This window comes from Desmodus rotundus, chromosome 7 (assembly GCF_022682495.2).
Source record: "Desmodus rotundus isolate HL8 chromosome 7, HLdesRot8A.1, whole genome shotgun sequence".
In the NCBI taxonomy this organism is placed as follows: domain Eukaryota; kingdom Metazoa; phylum Chordata; class Mammalia; order Chiroptera; family Phyllostomidae; genus Desmodus; species Desmodus rotundus.
The window spans coordinates 127,533,068-127,552,000 of NC_071393.1; the positions used below are offsets into that span (position 1 = coordinate 127,533,068).

The 18,933-nt window shown below is 48.8% G+C and overlaps 2 protein-coding genes and 1 non-coding gene across 4 annotated transcripts in view; 2 read left to right on the forward strand and 1 right to left on the reverse strand.

Moving 5' to 3' along the window:
- Positions 1-2,436: 2,436 nt before the first annotated feature.
- Positions 2,437-15,805, forward strand: PSMC1 (proteasome 26S subunit, ATPase 1). The gene is made up of 11 exons (XM_024567632.3): positions 2,437-2,501; positions 7,142-7,195; positions 7,935-8,031; positions 9,824-9,948; positions 10,178-10,363; positions 10,522-10,650; positions 11,693-11,789; positions 12,941-13,130; positions 13,608-13,759; positions 14,406-14,560; positions 15,500-15,805. The coding sequence occupies exons 1-11, from the start codon at positions 2,499-2,501 to the stop codon at positions 15,632-15,634; spliced, it is 1,323 nt and encodes a 440-aa protein (XP_024423400.1). The 5' UTR covers positions 2,437-2,498; the 3' UTR covers positions 15,635-15,805.
- Positions 7,426-7,557, forward strand: LOC112312102 (small nucleolar RNA SNORA52). Its single transcript, XR_002975546.1, has one exon. It is a non-coding gene; the product is annotated as a small nucleolar RNA SNORA52 (small nucleolar RNA).
- The window catches only part of NRDE2 (NRDE-2, necessary for RNA interference, domain containing), a 37,655-nt gene continuing 29,365 nt past the window's right edge, over positions 10,644-18,933 (reverse strand). Inside the window, exons 13-15 of one of the 2 annotated variants that reach the window (XR_008427287.2) lie at positions 17,697-17,768; positions 16,963-17,207; positions 10,644-11,361 (exon numbers count right to left, since the gene is read on the reverse strand). Coding sequence is in view for 1 of the 2 variants with exons in the window: in XM_024567633.4 (XP_024423401.2) it covers positions 17,082-17,207; positions 17,697-17,768 (198 nt within the window). In the remaining variant the exon portion in view is untranslated. Of the gene's footprint in view, positions 11,362-15,936; positions 17,208-17,696; positions 17,769-18,933 lie in introns of those variants that run through there. The other variant, XM_024567633.4, reaches the window with a different exon arrangement.

The window sequence follows — 18,933 nt, forward strand, 5'->3', positions numbered from 1 at the left end:
ATAGCTGGGTCATAGGGTAACTCCATGCTTAACCTTTTGAGGAGCTGCCAGACTGTTCCTTCATTTTTTTAATAGAAAAAGACCCATTTCTAAATGGGTCTATCAAGGGTTCTGTTCCTTCTACTTCCCTATTACCTTGATGTTTTAAGAATGTGGAATTGTAAGCACTGCACTAAATCGTATGCTTTTGCAGGGTTAGGCTTATTGTCTTCTCGATGTAAATCCTCGGCACCTAGCACATAGTACTTGTTTAATAAATATTTGTGGGATAATTGAATGGCAGGAACCATATTTTGGCTTTTCCACTGTATCCTTGATGCTTCATTTCAGTGTGGAACACTTCTTACTGATTCAGTTCATTCTGCTGCTAGTTACCAAGTGTCTCCTTTGTAGAGCACACAGAGATTAATTACAGATAGTCTCGAACTCGAAGAAATTAGTTGTTTTTTATCACGTAGTTTTAATATTTTTTATTATATTTTCCCATTACCATTTATCCCTCCTAATATGCTCTTCCACCTCCACCCACCCTACTCCCCCCTTATATTTTTTAAGATTTCTTTTTAAGGTAAGGATATTGAGGAAGGCCCCACAGCCACACATCTTGGTAAAGAAAAGGCCAGAAGTGCTGACCCGTGTCTCTGACTGGAGCCAGTGCCCCTCACACTGCACCACACTGTCCCTCGGCCAGGGCCTCCCCCGTCCAGTCAACAGGCTCATCTGAGCTCCCAGCACTTGCCACATTCTGCCCCTTCCTCTCCCCTCCCCCCTCCACTGCCATCAGGTCCTATGACTGAGTCCTCCACCCCTGGTGCTGAACTTCCTTTCCCACCAGCATCTAAGCGAGGCTTAAACCCTTCCCTGGGGCTTCTGCCTGACAGTGGGAATCAAGCCTCAAGAAGAAAAAGAAGTTCATGGTTGAAAAGAGTCAGTTTCTAGGTTCTGACCATCATAAATAGGTTTTTCAACCATACCACTCCAGGCGGGAAGACACTTGAAAATCATGCGGAATGCGGATGTTTCATTGTGCACAGCCATCGGGCCCGCAGGCGTCCTTGTCCGTCCTATGCCCAGATGCCAGTCACATCCCCCATCATGACGACCCAAAGCTGCCCCTCACCTTTCCTAAGGTCCCATCAGGGTTGGCAGCATCCCTGGGAAAGCAGCTCCAGCCCTCCTTTCTCAGGCAGAAAGACTGGGTCCATGACTGTGCCCTGTGCCCCTCTGGTGAGGGAAATCCAAGAAACTGGTAGAATGGAGATTAAAACACAGGAGAGCAGGGAAGTTAAGTCTGTTTACAAAAGGAACCGCTAAGAGAAAGCAGAGAGGCAGGTGGAAGGACCTCTGGAGCACAGAGCACTTGGGGGGGTTGGAAGCTGCAAGAGCGAGCTGTAAATGTGGCTGTCAGCTGGGAACCGAACACTGAGAGTCGGCGTGGGCCGTGGGGAGAAGAAACACGCACGTTTCGCTCTGCAGGAAGAGGGCCCCTCTCCACGCGTGTCCTTCCGAATGCAAATCTCTGAAGTTTTGATAATTAGGCTACGGTTCTTTGAATGTGACACCTAGACGCTGCCTTCACCGTTCGTGGGCGGCGTCTCGCCCTCACCCACGTCACGTCACCTGTCCTGCAGACGCCAGACCGGTTAGCAAAGATTTATCAACAGTGCCAAGGCTTCCTATTATAGTATTTTGCCGATGATGTCTTTTGTACCTGATGTGTGTTTATTAGTAAAATATTTTTAGGGAACTAGATGCAACAATTAAAATGTCTGCATTAAACTGGAACAGAAAAACAACAACAACAAAAAATCCATCTCTGCAGTTCAGCAAGATGCAGCATTTTGTGCGCCCGCTGTGGAAGTTTCCAGAGGCCAAAAGGATGCTTGCTAGCTTCCCGAAGCCCTGGAGGGTGTGATAAATGAGATAAATGAGGAACGGCACCGACTAGATGCAAGATGAGGACTTACGACATCCTGCGTCAGCACAGGCCACAAGTCATCGGGAAGGAAAAACGGATTTAGGTAACTCGTCAGACAAAGAAATACTCTCAGGTGAGCGGGTTAGGTCCAGAGACCAAGTCATAACTTAAATGTTGATGCAAAAGTATATGTCAGCCTCACAGTTCCGAATGCCATTTCAGTTCTTGGAGCAATGCAGAAGGCAAGTTCTTCCCAGTCACGGTTGTTGCATGTTAAAGTATTTTATATTTTCACAGTTGCCTTAGTTCTCTGACAGTTGAGGTTATTGTCTTAAGTCGTTGACGGCAATCTAATTGCTGCGATTTAGAAAATTCTTAAGTGAAACATTCCCAAGATCCGCATGCTATCAGACACCTTAGCGCCAACGAGCCCCACCCCGCAGGAGCCGCGGGGGCGCGCGCCGTGCGCGCGGGCTTTGGTTCCTCCCGGCGTCCGTAGCGGCCCCCGGCAGCTTCCGCTTCCGACAGACGGCGGCGCGCGTGCACTTCCGGCAACCGCGGCTCCAGCAGCCGAGTCAAAATGGTGAGTGACTAAGGGGTTTGGCTGGTGGTCGGGGTGTGACGGGGTTCGAGCGCCGGGAACGAGGGAACGAGGTGGCTGCCTGAGGCGCTCGGCCCGCCGGCCGGGTCTCCTCGGGGGACGGAGGCCCCGGGAGACGGTGTTCAGGTCTACCGCGGGCCGTGGCGGATCGGAGGGCCTTGTTCGCGGGCCCGGGGCCGGGGCTGGCGCAGAGGCTGCCCCAGGCGGACCAGTGGGGCCGCGGGGCGGGACGGGTCAGGTCGCCCGGCTGGGCGCCTCCGCCGACCGGGGCTCTGCTGACCGGCGTGGGTTGTTTCAGCGGCAGCCGCCTCAAGTAACTGGGACGAACTCTTTTCTGTATGAGCCTCTCGGGTGGAGGGCTGTGCGACCAGAGGGTGGGATTCGTTCGAGCTGAGCGGGGGAAAGCGGGGCGTTTGAAGGAGGCCCCGGAGACTGACGCTTCTAGGACCGGTGGAACTCGGAGGGAAGGGTCCCGTGTGCGTCCGTGGGTAATGATAAAAACAGCCGACGTGCGTTCTTCAGTGCACTAGGCGTTTACTGAGCACCTGCCCTTTGGAGGGTGGGGGCAGGCTCTGTTGTAGACGTTGAGCACGATTGACGGTCTCTGCCTTCGTGGAGCTTGCGTTCTACATAAGGCAGCTAAAACCAGAAAGAATGTGATGTCGGAGTGAGAGAGATGGCGTGGCCATGGCTATGTGGCTGTTGTGTAGAAAAGTGTGGCATGGGGAGGGTGGCTCGGTGGAGGGGAGATTCGAACGCAGCTCGATGCAGTGAGAGTAGCCTGTGCACGTACCTGAAGGAGAAGGGACCGCAGGCGCAAAGGGCCTGAGCTGGGACTGCTTGGCCTGTGTGGTAAAGGGCAGGGCCCGACCCCGGGGCCGCATAGGTCTTATAAGGACTTGAGAGGGACGTGCTAAGCACATGCCAGGTACTTTTCCAGCATTTTCTCGTTACTCCTCACAGCAGCGCCTTGAGGTCATTTTGATCCTCACTTTGTCAAGGAGGAAACAGACACCGTAGGCGGCTGCGCTAGAACACAAGCCCTGTTGGTCTTCCTAGAGCCTTTGCTGTGCTGGACTTGGATGGCCATGCCCTGGAGAGACACACAGATACTGGTGGCCAGTGGACGTGCGGGCGATTCCCGACTATGTCTCTGGCACGCTTTGTGACAATACGTGTTACTTCTCTGGGCCTTAGTGTTCTTCTGTGTAAATTAGAGGTGATGATAGTGCCAACCTCATTGTGCCGGTAAGAATTAAGGAGAAGAGACCCTGAGAATGTTTAGCACATTGCTTGGCATGTAGTCTGGGCTCAATAACAGGTGTGTTTGTTCACCGAGACTGAGAAACGTCATGTGACGTGCCCCAGACCTAGAGAAGTTCGGGATCTGCTCAGGAAAACGTCCTCGGGTCGGGCAAGACTGGCAGGCTCCTGAGAAAGTTTATCTGAGAAGTAGATGGGCCTGCAGCCCGTTTGGCAAGGGCCGGTCCGCCGAGCTAAAGTGATGGCACGGTACACCATTAGTGCTAGGGCGCAGGTGCAGGTTTTAAAGGAGAATTAAAGGATCAGCTGTCTGTTTCAGAAGGGGATAGCTGGATTGGTGGGGGTAGAACTGGACGTGGGAATCTCAGTTGGGAGGCTGAGTCCGAATAAGATACGATGGCCTGGACAAGAACAGGCCAGGGACAGGCGAGAGAGAGTGAGGAGCGTGCGAGCGCACGGGTGTGTGCTGGAGCAGAGCGGACTCGTTCCAGCGGCCAGATTTGTAACCCACGAATCCTGGTCCTGGCTTTTCTTGTTCACTGATAGCGCTGTCTTGGTGAGCAGCTACCGTGAGTCATGTAAACTCTAAGCGGTTTCTGTGTGCTACTTCATTCTCCGCAACAGCAGGAGCTGGGGTCATCCACGCTTTCCAGTGACGGACACCAAGGCTCGGGTGTTCCCAGTTACCGAGGTCACCTAGCCTGTTAGTGGTGGGACCGGAATTCACACCTGGATGCAGCTAAGGCCATAGGCTTGGTGTAGTTCCTCACCTAGAAGGTGGGAATAACGAACCCTACCTTGAAGGACTGTGTGGAATCAGTGATCGTGAAGGAGAGCGCCTGGTACAGACTTGGGCACAAAGTGAGCGCCCCGCAGACAGGAGCTGCCCCAGCCGACAGCAGATTTCCCTAGGAGTTACAAGTAGTTGATAAAGACCTGTAATTTGGACAGCCTGCTGCAGTACACCTGTTTCCCAAAATTTCTCACAGCCCTTAGTTACCTTCAGGATAAATCACAAAGTTTTAAGAAGCCTGCATGTGGGGACATGCATGTGACTTTGACTCTTGTAGGTGACCGTGACATGGTAGTTTTGTCTTGATAGAGGTGCCTGTGTAGAGGTGGCCTGAGGGGTCTGAGACGGCCCCCAGTCAGGTAAGTTCACTAATACTCGTTTAAAATGCTGTCATTTCTGAGACATTGCTCTGTGTTAAGCATTGTTCTGTAACCGAAAGGTCTTTTAAAATCAGAAATCCCACCGAAGCTTATTATTAATGCACTTAAGTTCTTTTTTTAAAGTATATTTTATTGATTATGCTATTACAGTTTTCCCAATTTTCTCCCCCTTTATCCCCCATCCATCCTGCACCCCCCAACCCTCTAGCCTTCCCTCCCTTTAGTTCATGTCCATGGGTCATACATGTAAGTTCTTTGACTTCTCCGTTTCCTATACCATTCTTAACCTCTCCCTATTTTATGCCTACCAATTATGCTGCTTATTCCCTGTACCTTTCTCCTCCCATTCTTCCCCTCCCCCCTGAAAATCCTCCATGTGATTTATATTTCTGTGATTCTGTTCCTGTTCTAGTTGTTTGCTTGGTTTTTGTTTTTGTTTTGTTTTGTTTTTAGGTTCAGTTGTTGATAGTTGTTTGTTGTCATTTTACTGTTCATAGTTTTTGATCTTCTATTTCTTAGATAAGTCCCTTTAACATTTCATGTAATAAGGGCTTGGTGATGATGAACTCCTTTAACTTGACCTCATCTGGGAAGCACTTTATCTGCCCTTCCATTCTAAATGATAGCTTTGCTGGATAGAGTAATCTTGGATATAAGTCCTTGCCTTTCATGACTTTGAATACTTCTTTCCAGCCCCTTCTTGCCTGTAAAGTCTCTTTTGAGAAATCAGCTGACAGTCTTATGGGAGCTCCTTTGTACGTAACTGTCTCCTTTTCTCTTACTGCTTTTAAGATTCTCTCCTTCTCTTTAATCTTGGGTAATGTAATTATGTTATGCCTTCGTGTGTGCTTCCTTGGGTCCAACTTCTTTGGGACTCTCTGGGCTTCCTGGAAGTCTATTTCCTTTGCCAGATTAGGGAAGCTCTTCTTCGTTATTTTTTCAAATAAGTTTTCAATTTCTTGTTCTTCCTCTTCTTCTGGTACTCCAATGATTTGAATGTTAGAATGCTTAAAGTTGTTCTGGAGGTTCCTTAGCCTCTCCTCATTTTTTTGAATTCTTGTTTCTTCATTCTGTTCTTGTCAAATGCTTATTTCTTCCTTCTGCCTCAAACCATTGATTTGAGTCTCGGTTTCCTCCTCTTCACTGTCGGTTCCCTGTACATTTTCCTTTATTTCACTTTGCATAGCCTTCACTTCTTCCTCTATTTTGTGACCATACTTAACCATTTCTGTGAGCATCTTGATTACCGGTGTTTTGAACTCTGCATCTGATAGGTTGGCTATCTCCTCATCACTTGGTTATATTATTTCTGGAGTTTTGATCTGTTCTTTCATTTGGGCCATATTTCTTTGTCTCAGTGCACCTGTTATGTTGGGGGCGGGGGGGGGGGGTGCTTAGGTATTCACCTGGGCGAGGCAGCCCTCTTTGCTCGTGGTGGCGCTGTTGGTCTGGTGGATGTTTCTTTAACTCCTTGGTTGTCGGAGATCCATGCAGTTTGATTTTCTGGCACTTCTGATGGTTTATTGTTTCTAGGTTGGTTGTTATCTTCCTTTGGGTTGTGTGAGGAAGTGAATGGTTTCTACCTACCTCTCCATTTTGATTGGAACTCCAGTGCACTTAAGTTCTTGATACCTTAAGGTCCGGTGGGGGGAGGGGGAAAGACCTACCTGAGAGCCTCAGGCTTTAGGGATGGTAGGTATGTAACTTGCTGTTGAAAGGAAAGTCTCCTGGATTTTAGTGTTACCTGACTAAGGAGTAAGTGATTGAATAAGTCATTGTGGAAAAGGGAAAATGATTTCGCTTTCATGGCCTAATTTCACAATTACACTCTCGGTGGCCTCAGGTAGCTTTATATGAAAGAACGCCAAACTCTGTACCCTCAAGAAGGGGAGAGGATTTAGAATCTTGGCCTCGTTGTGATACATTAATCATTTCTATTTGTTGATGGAGTTGTCCTTGGTTTAAGATGCAATCAATTACAAGGTGTACCATTGAGCACTAACAGCTTTTCAGAAAAAAAAGTTCTACCAGGCTAAATGCGCTCGTTGACACCACGTATGTCTTGGGTTCAGAAATGTTAAAATGAGGGGGACATGCTGGAGTCTTAGAATCTCAGGAAAATAAGGATGTTCCTTTCAAGTGATCAATTCTGAACTGACCCTCTTCCCACCTGCCCCCACCCCCAGGGTCAAAGTCAGAGTGGTGGTCATGGTCCTGGAGGCGGCAAGAAGGATGACAAGGTAAATCGAGAGCCAGAGGTATTCGTGATGTGAGCAAACGTGGGGGGCGTCATAGATCTCAGCTGAGTTCTTGGGGATTCATGAATCTTAAAATGCAAAATAAATGACGCTGTAGTTATTTAACCAGCCTGGCCTACAGAGAGAATCAATACCTTTTACATGGTTTTAAAAAGATTATTGACCTGTCAAGTAGGTACTTATGAATTAAAGACTTTAAATGTGTAAAAGGACGGTCCATCCTAATCCCTGCTGGTCAGCGGCGGCCTACCAGGCTTCACTTGTGGACCAGACACCCTAGGAGCCACGCCCAGAGGGGCAAGCACAGCGTCCATGGGCTCACCTGCGGGCACTTCCAGACACCCGGAGGAAAGGAAAAAAAATAAATGTGCAAAAGTAATTTACACATTACAGAAGTGTTGAAATAAATCGCTTGCAACTTTAGTGTTTAATATCCTGAGATGTGAAGAATTATATCTCGAATTATAGCAGCACAAACTTTTGGCATTTAACTCTGAATTCTAACCTATTACTTACTGAAAAATCATTGTATATTATTAAAAAATCAATTATATTCACGTATTAAAATTGCAGGAATGTAAAACCTACTTTTTTTTTAAGAGTTTTTAATAGCATTCTAAAAGATAAGGAAAATTCTGGAAATGGACAGTACTACAGAAATAAGCCTCCGTTTTAATGTGACTTTGTGATTGTCTTCCCCCTGCTGTTCTGAAAACGCAAGGACAAGAAAAAGAAATACGAGCCTCCCGTACCAACTAGAGTGGGGAAGAAGAAGAAGAAAACCAAGGGGCCCGATGCTGCCAGCAAACTGCCACTGGGTAACAACATGGCTCTTCCTCGCGGTCTTTGATCCCCAGGGGCGTCGCCTGCGTGGTGTGACTTAGAGGTCCCAGTGCGGACCGGAAATAGGGGTGTGGTTGAAGCTCTAGCTCCATCACTCTATTCTAACTCTTGGTGCGGCATTCCTCTAGGTAGGAATAAAAGCTATATTTTGGTTTTAACAGTCTCACTTTAAGAAAGTTCAGCCAGTTCCTCTAATGTGTTAAAAGTACAGCTTTAGATTAGAAAACCCAGGCTGAGCTTGAGTGACTTAGAAGTGCATTTATTTCATGAAGAAATGCATTTACTTCACATCATGTGGTATTGGAATTCACATCTTGTGGTGCCTGAACATAAAAATCTTCATCGGCTTCCTGTTGAACATAACAAAACGCAAAGCAGGTGACCCTGCCCAGCCCACACGTCCATCCACAGCCCCACCACGCCCTCTGCTGGTCATTCACACGGCCGTGTGCTCTTCGACTCTTCTCATGACTCTTCTCACATCAAGCCGTGCCCTGTGCTTCAAAATGTTCTTCCTCCGTACTCCCCATGGCTGCCTGCTTCCCACCCATTTAGGCTTCAGCTCAAATACCTCAGTCACCACTATCTGTACAAGTCTCTTCCTGCTTTGATGAAATAATTTTTTAAATACTGCTTGGTTAAGAGAGGAGTCAGTAAAATTGTGCCATCAATCCACTGTAATGAATCAGTACGGTATTACAGAGAATAGATCAGGTCACAGAAAGTCCAAAAACAAAGTCAGGTTACACGGATAATTAATATATAGTAAAGCTGATGTTTTAGTTCTGTGGAAAGAGGATGGGTTATTTAATAGAAATGGCTGTCATCCTTTACTTGCTATTGAAAGAAAATGAAAATAGACCCCTTGCTTTTTGCCAGATGGATTATAGATACACGCCTGAAAATAAGTAATGAAAATTCAGGAATAAATTCATGAACCTTAGGGGAGGAGAGACCTTTTGAAGAAGTCAAGAAACCCAGCAAGCACCACAAAAGAAAAGATTGACAGGGTTATCTACGTAAATGTTAAAGTTCTGCCCTGGCTGGTCTGGCTCAGTGGATTGAGCACCAGCCTGTGAACCAAAGGGTCCCCGGTTCGATTCTCAGTCAGGGCATATGCTTGGGTTGCGGGCTAGGTCCCCAGTACGGGGCATGTGAGAGGCAACCACAAATTGGTGTTTCTCTCCCTCTCTTTCTCCCTCCGTTCCCCTTTCTCTAAAAATAAATAAATTCTTAAAAAAAAAAATTAAAATTCCTGTAGAGCATAAGAAGTCAAGCCAAAAGAAACAGCCCAAGAGCATGGAAAAAAATGTTTGCCGCATGTTAATATTCCTAACATTTCATAGTCCTACGGATGGAATGTGTGTGACAGCTAGTGTGCAATGAGGTGTACTGGCTGAACAGCATGTGTACACATTTTTATTAGCACTGTGAGCCAAAGTGTGTAAGCCAAAACAAACTTTTTGGGTCTATGATTTTTTGTCATATATACACACACCATTCAGTTAGTAAATTCATTACACGTTAGCTGTTTGGTCATACACCTCATCCCCATTTTTACAGTCTTGCTCGTAACTGCCAAAGTCCTGTCCCCTCGGCATTTAGGCACCTGCTTGAGTAGGGTCACCAAACTTTGAACTGTTCAGAGACTGTACAACTAAAATAAACTTATTTTAAGACTTTGCTTTTTCCTAAGAACAAACTGAATTAATTGCCAACTTTAAGCTTCAAGTATAATAAAACTTTATTTATTTTTTTTAATTACAGTGACACCTCACACTCAGTGCCGGTTAAAATTACTAAAGTTAGAGAGGATTAAAGACTATCTTCTCATGGAGGAAGAATTCATTAGAAATCAGGAACAAATGAAGCCTTTAGAAGAAAAGCAAGAGGTAAAATTGAGAAATTACTGTAACTTTCATTTTTACAAATTGAATTCTACTTAAACCCTAAAACTGTCAGTGAGTAAGTGGTACTCAGCAGTTGAACCTTTCAGGCTTTTACAAGTCATTATTTAAACTGCCTTTTACAAGCACCAGCTGCCTCATAAATCTGGCAAACTCAGCATCATCTGCTCTCCAGGTCTAACGTGCTTTTCCTTCTCGGCACACGCTTCCACAGGAAGAGAGATCGAAAGTGGACGATCTGAGGGGGACCCCAATGTCGGTGGGGACCTTAGAAGAGATCATCGATGACAATCACGCCATTGTGTCTACGTCTGTGGGCTCAGAACACTACGTCAGCATTCTTTCCTTTGTGGACAAAGACCTGCTGGAACCAGGCTGCTCCGTCCTGCTCAACCACAAGGTGCGTTGAGGCTCAGAGAAAGCCTGCTTTCCTTAGACCTGTCACCTGTCCTGTGGAGGGAGAGCTTCCCCAAACAAACACTGTGATCGGCATTGCTTTGTTGTAACAAACTGCGTGGTCTGCACATCCCTATGGCAAAGCGTAATGTTCCCTGTTAGGTGCATGCCGTGATAGGGGTGCTGATGGACGACACGGATCCCTTGGTCACGGTGATGAAGGTGGAAAAGGCCCCGCAGGAGACCTATGCTGACATCGGGGGGTTGGACAACCAAATCCAGGAAATTAAGGTATTTCTGGGAACCGGCGCTGGATTTTAGACTGTGGGTTTCTTGCTGCTGTCTCACTTAAAGTACTGGGAGCTCTTTGGCATATTTTGTCGTGTTTATTGACCCAGTAACTCAGAGCCTGCCAGCCGCGGTGGTTTCTGTTTGTGAATACTGAGTTAGGTCAGAAATAACAGTACATTCTGTGTTACAGTGGAACCTCGGTTCTCAAACCTAAGTGGTTCCACAAACTGTTGGGGAAGCCATTTGTTCGAAAGCCCGGTCTCCTGTGTCTCCTGAGAGATGCGTGACTGATCATAAAGGTGTCAGCACGACCTGGAGTCTGGTTAAGACGACCGAGGTGTAGTTCTTGAAGCAGCTGCAGCATAACACTTCTCACATGTAATGTTTAATAGTTCCCGAGTGAATACATGATGTTCCCGTTGTGCTGACCCCAGCAGTGACGTGTGGGGTGGGCTGGGTGAGTGGCCCGTGTTTACACAGTGGTGGGGTCTGGAGCCTATTCCCGGCCCCAGCCCTCATCCTGGTCCTGGTCCTGGTCCGGGGGGAAGTGACCATTCAGGATGGCTGTGGGCCAGTCCTTCGCGGATTCTTTTGTCTGTAGAGAAGGCAGAGCTGCCACAGATTTGCCCTGGTGACCTCTCAACAGCTGGGCAATGGCCTGGGTGGTGACAGCAACCAGAGAATCTTGCCAGCTCCCCTCTATAGATCAATCTGGAAAGGGTAAAATTTAGCTTTTTTAAGATCCACTTGCTAAGGAAATGCTTGAAGGTTGTTCGAGGCTGACTTCTAACAGAGAGAGCGGGAAATGGGGTGCTGTTAAGGAGAGGGGCTGGGTGCAGGGCGCTCCAGCAGGACAGAGGTCCTCTTCAGAATGTCCTTGCTACTAGTGATGTCAAGCACATCGTCTCTAAGGAGAGTAAGTGAAGCTTTCAATTATTTTTGTTGCAAGGTAGGCATACTCATGATGCCAGCCCGTGAATCTGATGGTGACTTCAATAAGAAAGCAAGCCTTTCGTGTTTACTTGGTGTTTGTTCTCTGTAGGAATCTGTGGAACTTCCTCTTACTCATCCTGAATATTACGAGGAGATGGGTATAAAGCCCCCTAAGGGGGTCATTCTCTATGGTCCACCTGGCACAGGTATGTGTGCTGTGTGTGTGGTGCTTTCCAGGCGCTCAGCCCATCTCTTGAACAGCAGCATTAGTGAGCTACAGTTACCTGCTGAGTGAGAGTGCCGCATGTCCTTAGTTTAAAACGGTGCGCTGAGCAGCATTTTGGAATGTCTGAGTAAGCATCTCCTCTGGAAACACCTAGACATAAAGATGTATTTATCTATGTAAGAGATGGACTAGGAGGCCCTGGCTGGCTAGCTCAGTTGCTTAGAGCATCTTTCGGGTATGCCAGGGTTGTGGGTTCAGTCCCACATCAGGGCACATAAAAGAAACAACCAGTGAGTGTATAAATGAGTGGGACACAAGACCATGTTTCTCTCTCTCAAAAAAAAAAAAAACAAAACAAAACAAAACGCACCATGACACTGAACTTAGACTTGAAACTGTAGACTGCACAGGGGTAATGTGGTGAGAACGATCATGTGGATTACAGCAAACACAAGTAGGCCTTCCTCCCCAAAATACCTGCCTGCTCCATGTGAAACGCGTACAATTCCCAAGACCTCCTATATGCCAACATACTACATGTCTGTGTTACAAAACAATACCTTCAAATATTTGGGTAATGTGAATCTATTAAAATAGTTTATAAGAAAAATTAAAAACTTTGGCACATGGGAATCTCCTTGGGAGCTTTAAAAAATGATGGCTGGCCCATCCCTGAAGATTATCTGGAGTGGTCGCACATCAGAGCTGTAGTGCAGAACCGTGATTTAAAGATATCCTGTACCGTTCAGCTGAGCTTCATTCTCCTGGTTTGCTGGTACTGAGTATAATATTGGATACACAAATGCACGAGGGTAAAAATACATACATACATAGGTAGACAGATACTGGGTTCACAGGCCATAAATTCACCTCTGTAAGTGTGTGTCCAGGACTTAGCAGTTCGCTGGTATGTAAACTACAGAGGAGAGGTCATTTGATTGACTTAAAACCATGTACCCGGGGGTCTGTGCTGGGGACCGCCCGTACCGGAGGGCCTGGGAGGACAGAATGTGAAGGCACCTGAGTGTATCCACCCATTTTTAATGTCTATTTAAGGGGGTAATGACAGTTTGTAAGTTAAAACACCACTTGAAGTTTTTTCTTCCTTTTGTCTTTTTTAATCTAAAATAGGTAAAACCTTATTAGCCAAAGCAGTAGCAAACCAAACCTCAGCCACTTTCTTGAGAGTGGTTGGCTCTGAGCTCATTCAGAAGTACCTAGGCGATGGGCCCAAACTGGTCCGGGAGTTGTTCCGCGTTGCTGAAGAACACGCACCGTCCATCGTGTTTATTGATGAAATTGATGCCATTGGGACTAAAAGGTAGACGTTGTTTTCCCTGCGTTGTGTCCTGTAGAGGTGAAAACCACGTAGCTCCTCTCCGACAGTGAATGGTCGCTGGGCGCTCCCTGTGTGGCCTGCGCATTGTTTTGCTCAGCCACTGCTGGATGTGGCTCTGCGGATGCTTTCAGCTCTGCTCTCCCCAGTACGGGTGGTTGTGAATATGGAGTTTGGTCACTCAGTGACCATTCCTTGAGCCTCTGCTCTGAGCCAGGCATCATCTAGACCCTGGGGACTTAGTACCCTTGAGGAGCTCAGGTAGGGGGACACCACACTTGAGACAGAGTAAGTGATACAGCTCTGGGCATGAAAGCTGCTACAGAGAAAGTGACGAGCCTGTGACCTGGCTGTTGAGGATAGGACATACGGGTTGAGACAAGAATGTTGAGGTGTTTTATTGGAATTCCTTTTAGCAGGAGATCAGTTGCATCGTCCTTCCTTCTATTTTCTTTTCCAAAGATACGACTCAAACTCCGGGGGTGAGAGAGAAATTCAGCGAACCATGTTAGAGCTGTTGAACCAGTTGGATGGGTTTGACTCCAGAGGGGACGTGAAAGTCATCATGGCCACAAACCGAATAGAAACTTTGGACCCGGCACTTATCAGGCCAGGTCAGGTTTGCTTTGTTCCATCATGGAGCGTCTGAGTGAGTGAGTGAGAGTGAGTGAGTGAGTGAGTGAGTGAGTGTGTGTGTGTGTGTCTGTCTGTCTGTCTGAAGTGTGCTCTGGGGGATTATAAAACGATACACATAAAGGCAAATACTGTACTGAAATTTAGAGTAACTTAAAACTGTCCCCTTAACCCTTAAGAGTGTAGGTAAAGAGCGTGGTATTGTCTGCCCAGTGTGGCTCTTGGAATTCCAGTCCCTCACGATGTTTTCTTTTCCACATACTCCCTTTTAAGCCTCAAGAACTTTCTCCTGAAGAAATAATTCATACGATAGTTTTTCATTTTTACATTCATTTAGCACTAAAGCAGCAGCAGCTAATTTGCTTGCTCTCTTTCGTCCTGTTGCACTAAACATGCCATTCAGGAACCATTCCTCACACTCACTTCTGAAGGTAGCAGAGAGGATTTCTTTTAAACAGATGAATTCAAACAGAAGCTTACAAACGACAAAGATGAATGTTCACTTTTTAAGATTTGGACCTCCTTCCCAGAGGACAGTGAAGCTGCGTGCGCACGGCCCCGGCCTCTCCCTGAGCAGGCAGAGCCCCGGGCTGCACGGGGCTGCCCCTGAACCCTTTGCACCTGCAGGCCGCATTGACAGGAAGATCGAGTTCCCCCTGCCCGACGAAAAGACCAAGAAGCGCATCTTTCAGATCCACACTAGCAGAATGACGCTGGCTGATGACGTGACACTGGATGACCTGATCATGGCTAAAGATGACCTCTCTGGTGCTGACATCAAGGTGAGAGCCTGGGCCCATGGCACCTCTTGGTTTATCAAACCCGTGCCTTCCCAGATGACCAGAAAGCGGTGCGAGGCCTGGCAGCACTGAACGTGGATATATCCTGCTGCTCGTGGGAGGACCTGGGGTTCCGTGGGGCATAAACCATGGTTCGCTGGGGACGGGATGGCAGACCGGGGGCATTTCATGCGGCGCCTGCGCTGAATTGCATGTCCTTGGCGTCTGTTGAACTAGATAAGTCTCTTCTTAAAACAAAAATTTAATTTTGCACTGACTTTTTTTACTTTGAAAATTTTTCAGCCTTCAGAAAAGTTACAACAATAGTAAACAGCTATACACCCATCATTTCAGTTTATAAAATGTTAGCATTTTACCCATTTGCTTTATCTTTTCTGCTGAACCATTCGACATGGCCGATGGCCATGAGCAAATAAAACCCAGTGCCAGGACTGGGTTTTAATCACATCATGTTGTATGGGTTCTGTTTTGTCTTACTTTTTGGCAAGTAATTATTGAAAAGATACATGTATTAAAATGAATAGTATACTGAGACAATATTTAACCAGAATACATATTCTCTTATAACTATAGGTAAATCAAGTGGACATATACTCTGTTACCTCTAAATTTCCGGGTATAATTTCATCTGTTTCTTAGAAACATTACTCCCTTTAATGAGAATGGAGCTGCCAGGCCACACAGCTGGTTGGCACCTGAGCCAGTACAGGAACCAGGGGTCTTTCTTACTTCCTGGCCAGTCCTCTTCCTTAATCACTCTAGTCTAAGCCACCTCCAATCCTTTGAGAAAATAAATAGGATGCTTAACACATTATTTAAAATCTGGAGTGTCATACCTTACGACAAAATATCTCTCTCTGAATTGTTAGAATAAAAATTAAAAAGTATTTCGTTTTCTGAATATACAGTTCTTTCTTACAGGCAATCTGTACAGAAGCTGGGCTGATGGCCTTGAGAGAACGCAGAATGAAAGTAACAAATGAAGACTTCAAAAAATCTAAAGAAAATGTTCTCTATAAAAAACAGGAAGGCACCCCTGAGGGGCTCTATCTCTAGCAAACTATGGCAGTGCCCAGCCCCTCAGAGGGAGGAGGCTGGGGACAGTGCCCAGGGGAGCCCATTCCCCTGATCTCCTAGCACCACGCGCCGTGCACTGTGCCTCCCAGAGCGTCCGTGTGGGAGCCCGCGGCACAGCGCTCCATTCCCAATAAAGCGAGCTCTTTCTCATCCCGCGTCCGGGCCTCGTTCGTCAGCACCCGTGGGTGGCCTGGGTGTCGGGGAAGCTTCTGGGTGGTCACAGGAGCGCAGACTTCAATGCCTGCTGCCCCCACGTCATGCCCCCAGAGCTGGGTGCCGCTGTTCACCAGCAGCTGATAGGCAAGAAGTGGCTGTGACCACACACTGGCCGTCCCTGGTGATCCTTTAGCGACAGAGGCTGCGTTCATGTGGCTGTGGCCTCTGAAGGGAATGGGGCTTTCCTCTCTGGAGGGGCTGTGGAGCTGTGGGTTCTGGGGGCAGGAAAGAAGCCCTGGTGCTGAGGCTGGGGTTTCCTAACAGAAATCTCAAAAGGTCACGGGTAAACAATCTCTTACCAGTCCTGCCTTTGTCCCCAATTGGGTTCAGAAACCTCATCCTTCTCAAGAGCCTCTGAAAGTGCCAGAGCGTCTCCCTCTTTTCTCTAATTCTTGCACTTCCCTTTCTGAGCAGTTCTGGCTTGAAGCCGTTAAGTAGGGCAGCGGCTGTCTGCGTGGCCAGCCGGCTTCCTGTGGGCTCTGAGGCTCTGCCCTAGACAGTGCTCCCCTGGGCAGGGGTGGGTCTGCAGGAAGGTGCTCCACGCTGCCGGGCACAGCAGGGCCTGGGGTCCTGCCTGAGCGGGGACTCTGACTCAGCAGAGCTAGGCAGAGCCCACACATCCGACAAGCTCCCAGGTGATGCTGCTGGTACACAGACGGAGGCATCACCGAGTCAGACTAGGGAATAACAAGAAACTTTAAACACACTGGGTGCAGGCCATAACGCAAGTTTCACATGACTCCCCACTGCGCTGGTCTGAAAGTAGGTACAAAATCTGCTCTAACTAGCCCCAGGGGAGAAGATCCTGGTGCTGAGTCCCGGACTTTACCTTGTAAAAGACTAGGCAAGGACCACCATGGGTGCCATGTGAGTGGGTCACCTTCCCCGTGGGGGCTGGCGCTGGCTAGGCAGAGGAGGAACAGAACAAACACGTACCAACCACAGCAGGGTTAGTTAATTGTGCAACCCGATTCCTGTCTACATACATATATACACAGATTCACATATATAATATGGAACAAGAGAGCTTCTGTGTCATTCGCACATCTAAAAAGTGTACAAGAGGTGAGACTGACAACCCAGACACAAACCGAAAAGGGAACTTCAAGATCTGCTGACACATGCAGGTACCGTCTCCTCTTGCACATCCTGGCTCCCGTGGGGCAGGCGACACGGCCTGGGAGGTATGGTCCTATCCCCCAGGGGGTCTCTAGTCCTCAAGCAGAAGGTCCAGCTCCTCCACCGGCAGGCGCACCCGGAGCTCCTTCTCGGTCATCAGGTCCAGGACCTCCTGCATCTCGTCGGGGAAGTACTCCACAGCGTCCATGTACAACACCTAGAGCCGGGAGAGCCACTGCCCTGGTCAGCCAGCCACTGCCCATCCTGGCAAGCCTGGCCCCCGCTGTCCCTCCACAACGCACACGCCCCTTCGTTGTCCTGACCCGCTCGACGACCCCTGGGCATGCTTCAGAGAGGGCTGCACTCAAGGGCACAGGGAGAGGGAGTCGGTGCAAACTGGGACCAGAGGTAGTTGGCAGGCACTGCAGTCCCCTCTAGTTTGGTTTCTGAAGACCTGACCTGGGCTCTGCAAGGCCAACTCGGGACACTGGTCCCAGTGCTCGTGGCTTCTGGGCTGGACTCGGCAACTGCCAGGAAGCCCACATCCTACAGCCACGGTCCCCTGCAACACGCCCGCTGGCGCACCGAGAGAGGCCTGGGACGTGCCCTGTCTGCAACGATGCAGGTGCAGGCCAGGCACCCTGGGTGCACCGCCTCTTGGGTGGGGGGCCTTGGGATCTGGGGGTGCAGGATCTTTACAACTTACCTTTGCCCAAGGACAATTCTGGAGCGCCTTGTAGAAGACACCTTTGCTCCTGTCCTTATTTCCTAAGGACACCTGAGGGGGAGGGGGACACAAAGGTGACTGAAACAGGCAGGCTCAGGCTGGAGACCAGCTCTGCTCGGCCCCACACGGGGCTCCTTGGGCGCAGCCAGCCAGCCTGGGGGCGTCCACACAGTGGCCACTGGGTGTCTGTGCACCGTGTGACACTCCCAGGGCCACTGCTGTGTGGGGTCGGCGCCCTCCACCAAAAGGACCAGGGTGTAGACCTTCAACACTGCCGACTGGTCTTCCTCCCCTTCCCAGGGGCCCACACACCTCTTGTTACTAACAGTGCCTGGAACGAGGGTGTGTGTGTGTGAGGTAAGGCTGATGGTGACTTTACACAGAGAAAGCATCTGCTTTAACACCTGCCATTTTCTGAAAGCAACCTTAAGAGTTTTCAGTAAACTCTGAGGATTACTGAATTCGTAAAATTGGAAGTAGCTCTCCGTCAGGAAGTCCCATCCGAAAGTGTGCAGACATTTGGCCGATACCCTCTCTAGGTAGAAAATCCTTAGTCTTAACCCACAGACACACACTCTCCTTCCACGCCCACTGTGGGAGCCGGAGCTGCCTGACACACCCACAGGGGCCTCTCCCCTGTCCCAGGAAGGGCTCTGTCACTCAGCGGCTCCCCCAGGCCCTCAGCCCACCTGGGCAGCTCCCCACACAGGCGGGTGTCTGCAGATGTTAGTGGGCACAAGCCAAGCTCACGGAGCTGAAGTGTGTTAATGGACTTTGCAGCCACTCCTATCCTCTAGCCTCCCGTTCCCACAGGAGAACCTTCAGGGAGACACTGGGTCTCTCTGCCAGGTGGCTGGTGCTTGGTGCCCAGCATGGCGCTATGGAGGGCTATTGACCAACCCCCCCGAAACCCTGGCCACGGCACTACAGATGCCATCTATGCCTCAGGAGCTCTGTCTACCAAGGTCAGCCTTCCTTTCCCTTTTCCAGGTTAACTCCCTCAGCCACCAGCACTGCCACTCTGGGCTGTGACCAGCCTCTGTGACAACCCTGCTTCAGGCAAGGCTCAGCCATCCCCACCTCCTCCCAGTGTCCCTGACACAGGGCTGGTCTCAGGGCTGGGGGACTCCCGTCCCATGCCCTGCGTGAGCCTCAGCCGCACAGAGGCCAGACCTCCGAATTTGCACCCCGGGAGCCAGGGAGCTGCCCTCCCTGT